Here is a 5,000-nt window from a genome sequence, read left to right on the forward strand (position 1 = left end):
TCACTTGTGAAAATAATGCATTACACAAATATAAGCCTAGCATAGATGAGTTAACAAAGTTACTAACCCATTGTGTACGGGTGTCATGACATATATGACGCACAAGCTTTGGTCTGACGACGGGCATCATGACGTATATGACATTGAGGGATTTTGGATCATTGTGCTATTTTATTGTGCTTTGAGTAACAAGTGAGTGATGATAACTATTGCAGTCATAATTACTATATTTACCGTAATATTAAGTGAACATAACATCCAAAACCTAGATGGCACCACTTTCTTTTAGCACCTTCTAGCCTTGAATGATACCCATCCACGGTCTCTAGCAAGCACTATCTATATAGAGCGATGGCACACAGCAAGTTACCGACCTCTTGCTTTCAAGTACCTCTGATGAAGTATGTGCACAGTCATAAGCTCAGGCTTCCTTCCTCTTCCCTACCTCTTCATGTTATCTTCACCGTAGATAGTTATATGTTTCATATTCATTCATGACATTACATAAATACAAAAAAATAAAATTGCTTTTTATTCTCCCATAAAACAGCAGTACTTGTATTACACTGAGTATAAAGAAAATAATGAGCTGATATGAATGCCTGTCATATGATGCATATAAGTCTCTCAAAACAATAAAACAAACAAAAAATAAAACACATATATGGCTCTAGTTTTACAATGAGTGACTGAAATAGAGTGGGTAAAGTCAAAGAATGTTCTGTGAAGCTGCCTCGCTCTGAAATTAAACCCATCCTGGGGAATGGGCAAGCGAATCTATCCCCCATCCGCAATGAGTTAACCCATTCACGACGGGGGCATTCCAGCCTTGCATGTCACAATGCCGGGGCTCTCGAACGCATAGGCCTAAATCAGTTGAATAAACGACGCCATATGGCGTCCCCAGCGAACGGGCCTTTAATGCGCGGTACCCATGGTGTACCACCCATCCAGAGAGGGTTAATATATGTCAATCCCACCAATTCAGCAGAGAAAGGTTTATGGAGGAAAACAATATAATTGAAGTCTCCATAAATAAGTAGTTTTCTTAAGAAAAAAATCAATAAATGAGCTAAACTCATGAATGAGAGTCACCAGTACCTAGTCAATTGACAGGAGCTAAATGTGTGACCCACAATCTCTAATGAAGTACTACTTACATCTTCTTGAAAGAAGAGAGAATCAGTTGAAAACCATCTCTGCAAGTTCATGTTAGGTCTATGGACATGTATCAAGGCAAAATTACAATCTCAGCACAGATGACATCTGTGTCAGGAGCAATATAATCAACCAAAACTTATTTAATGTCTCTCCCATACTGCCCAATTCATTGAGAAGACATTATGTGTTAACCAACCAATTCTCAGTTTCCAAAGTTTTTGAGTGCAAAAAGCACAATATTCTCAATAGGCTCCACATAAAATAAACAAGATTAATTTGGACAAAAAATAGATAAGTTTCACACATGACACAGAATAATACTTGTATGTGCAATACCTTGAAAAGAAAATCAATACCTAATAGCTAATGCTAGATATCTTACCTGATGAATAAGGTATACCACAACAATTATGCCATAGAAGTGAGCAGGGTAGACACCATTTTCATCTTTAAACAAAGGTGTTGCCCATACGAGTCCAGCAAATATGAGCCCAAACAGGAGTCTGTGAATTAGAGTCATATTGAATAGAGTTAGATATGATTCTCACAGGTTTTTTATATTTCAATATAACATTTCAATTAGATGGAAAAAAAAAATCTTAGGAACTACCAGTATATTAAAAAGGGGGTATATACATTAGTGTAAAACATCATTAGACAGTACAACATTATATGTAAAAATTACTACTAGGAAGAATAAATCCTTTTTAAAAATAAATACTGCAGGGAAAAGGTAATATGGTATACATTTAGAAGTTCTTGTTTACCTGACGGGATAAGTACGTATAAAGGGAGTGAGAGGCTTGGGCCCTGCGGTGTAACGGGAGATATAGAGTGGCAGAAACACTTGGACTGGGGTCAAGGGGATGGACAGGAGGGCTAATCTGTCCTTAGGGACACCATTCTCTGTTAGCTTTAGAACTGTCAAGGAATCTGCAGCAGCAAAGCCAATCTGAGGAAGATGAATAAGAACAGGAAATGTAGCTAGACACATTTTCTGCAGAGCTTGACTTCAATACAGGTTCTGATGATTATGAAAACTATTCATTGACAGCAGGACTAAGGTAGAAGTCTGGTGCTCAGTCATTGATAAATCAACATAGTGATTATAAAAGAACATGCTGGCATCTATGTATCACATGTAATAATTACTATAATATGTATCAGATACAGGTATTTTGTGTAGTGCATTATGTTGCAATGTGAGATGAACATGACTTTCACAAAGAAAAGGTATTATCCATCCTTTTAGAAAAGAATAACTGTTACCTTGCATGTCAGTAACACAAAGATCAAATCTTGCAAAGTTTTCATTTTCATGATTCGTCCAAGCACCTGGTAGGTGCCTACTAGTCCAAAATCTGGCTCATCAAGCTCAACCTTAGAAAGCAAAAATATGAGATTAGGGAAATGTTCATATTTTTTTCTGTAATTTTATGCCTTTCAAAATACAAGCCATACATATTTACCTCTGACTCATCTTTTTCGTGTTTCAACAACCAAACCAAACTTGTTGTCACACAAAAGACAATGCCCCAGAAATACAGAAAACCTGGAGAAAGAATAATATGCATCAATGAAAATGTCTACAATCAAATAACATTATTAATCAGTGTTAGTATCTTTACGCCTAAGGTTAACCTGACTGACAATAACGTTTTACATGTAACCACCACCATCATCAATAACAAAGTATTCTATCTATATCTACCTTTATAAATGTTCACTCTTAAAAATAAATATCAAATAAATGTTTATATAATCATAAAATCATTAAAAAACAATGAAAATACTATGTAATCACCTGGCAGAGTCACAAGGGAGTCATTTTGGCCAAGGTAGTTGACACAAAAGTCCCGAGACTCCAGAGCAAGGAACACAACATAGCCGAGGAAGTACCCAGCTGTCTGGCCAACTGAGTTACATGTAGATGCCCATCCAACATTTTCTCTGAGAAAGGTGGAGGTAACCTTTAGTTTTATGATCCTCCTTGGAAGGCTTTCAGACCTTATATCAATAACACAAAGATAAAAGTATAATAAGGACTTTAGCTCTAAGGATATGGATAAGCCAGATATGCGGAGCATAAGCTTAGCCCAGGCTATGGCCTCTATGGCGAGCCTGGCCTGTATTAGCTAGTCCTGACTTATCATACTGAGTCTGAGATTGGTCCTTGCCCATCATGGTGTCCAACCACTGCAGTAACCACCAGGCAACAGTGGAAACTCATGAGCTTGGCTTGATCTGCCAACCATGGGGATGTGAAGCTGACACTGTACAAGCCTGATGGCTACTTTGCTCTATGAAAGATGCTAATATATGATATATTAAAGGTTAACTTTTTTTTTTTTCTTATTTTTTTTAAAGTTTACTTTTTTCTAACATTTATTTATAGATGATATTCTCATTTCTGCAAATCCTTTCAAATTTCAGAAGGTACCTGTACTACCTTTTCATATCCTCATTACCTTGATAGAATAGTAAGAGCCCAGCCATCAACGGCAATGTCTTGAGTAGCTGCTAAGAAATTCAGTGCAAAAAAGACTGCAGTAATGATGGTCACACTAGGGGCTTCCTCAGACCCTTCTCCTAAAAGGGCATTGATGTTAGATGACAAAGCCAGCATAAACAAACCTAAGGAGTGAAACAGAACATTTTAATAGTAAGTCTTGAATAACAGTAGTCCAACCACTTATCTAAATACATATATAATTTATTCTCTATAAATATATATATAAAATAAATAGTATCTGCTACCCAAAGTTTATGTATTTCAAATAATACTAGGTTATAGTAATGACAAACTATCCCATCTCATTTCACATCAAATTAGTATATATAAATATGACAACCAATAACCCACTGCATATGGGGATAAATATGCTTATTGTGGTTTAATGTTTGATGAGTAAATTGCCATATCCTATTTGTTGTGTTTTAAATTGTTTATATATTAAGTTTCTGCTCTTTAAACATTTCCAATGCTGCTCCTGCCATGAAGATAACAAGCGCACACAACCTCCATGTGCAAGATCTCTCCCAGCACCATGCTGCACTGCACATCTCAGAGCGCTCTACACCCGCCCTGATTCTACAGGATGCTGAGAGGTGTTTTTTGCAATTTTTAATATTTTCTTGACAAGTCAAGAACAATGTGAACAAATGCAAGTGCAATGAATATATACATACATAACCATGTAAAACATGTATTTAGAGGGAGAGATCATAATGTGATAGGGGCGCCATCTACCCAGAGCAAAATATTCCCATGATTTGATAGAATGTTATCTGGCAAGAAGGGGTTAAGACAAGTTCACAGAAATGTTTATGGCTGCCCTATCACTCCCTTAACTAAATTCCTCAAAGTTCCTTTTAGAATACCAAATCTTATTTATATAATATTGCTGTTATAGTTAATGGTGTCCCTCACAATCAGTTCATAATATGGAATCAGTAAATCTGAAAAATAAATCTAAATATAATACCACTATAGTAAAAATTTTACTCCATAGGTTCATAGGCAAGATGTATCTATTAACTCTCAATTGTCTCCTACTGAAATATCAAATTGGAATCTGCTCTTTCTTAACCCATTTAAGCCAGTTAACGTCCTATCACGAGGTAGAAAAATATCCCTGAACCCGGGTGACGTCCTGAGACATTGCGCATTTTCTCACCGAGTTCCAGGAGGAGCAATTGTTATGTGCTGAAACGTCAGTAACAGATCTCTAGATTGTTCTTAAATATAATCATCTTACATAATTTCTTAGACTCTGTTACTTTAGTTTAGGTGTTTGAGTGTCATAAAATGAGATATAACATTTGAAAAAAATGAAGTC

General features: G+C 36.2%; 1 protein-coding gene across 4 annotated transcripts in view; it reads right to left on the reverse strand.

The window, feature by feature from the left end:
- The window catches only part of LOC122249555 (acetyl-coenzyme A transporter 1), a 15,850-nt gene that overhangs the window by 5,246 nt on the left and 5,604 nt on the right, over window positions 1–5,000 (reverse strand). For all 4 annotated transcript variants that reach the window (XM_043010526.2, XM_043010527.2, XM_043010528.2 and 1 more), the window contains exons 5-10: window positions 3,630–3,795; window positions 2,966–3,111; window positions 2,631–2,713; window positions 2,431–2,541; window positions 1,929–2,113; window positions 1,544–1,664 (exon numbers count right to left, since the gene is read on the reverse strand). In XM_043010526.2, the coding sequence (XP_042866460.1) occupies window positions 1,544–1,664; window positions 1,929–2,113; window positions 2,431–2,541; window positions 2,631–2,713; window positions 2,966–3,111; window positions 3,630–3,795 (812 nt within the window). The remainder of the gene's footprint in view (window positions 1–1,543; window positions 1,665–1,928; window positions 2,114–2,430; window positions 2,542–2,630; window positions 2,714–2,965; window positions 3,112–3,629; window positions 3,796–5,000) is intronic.

Source organism: Penaeus japonicus, unplaced genomic scaffold (genome assembly GCF_977035675.1).
Source record: "Penaeus japonicus unplaced genomic scaffold, GWHDUDI00000001_assembly GWHDUDI00000029, whole genome shotgun sequence".
Taxonomy (NCBI): domain Eukaryota; kingdom Metazoa; phylum Arthropoda; class Malacostraca; order Decapoda; family Penaeidae; genus Penaeus; species Penaeus japonicus.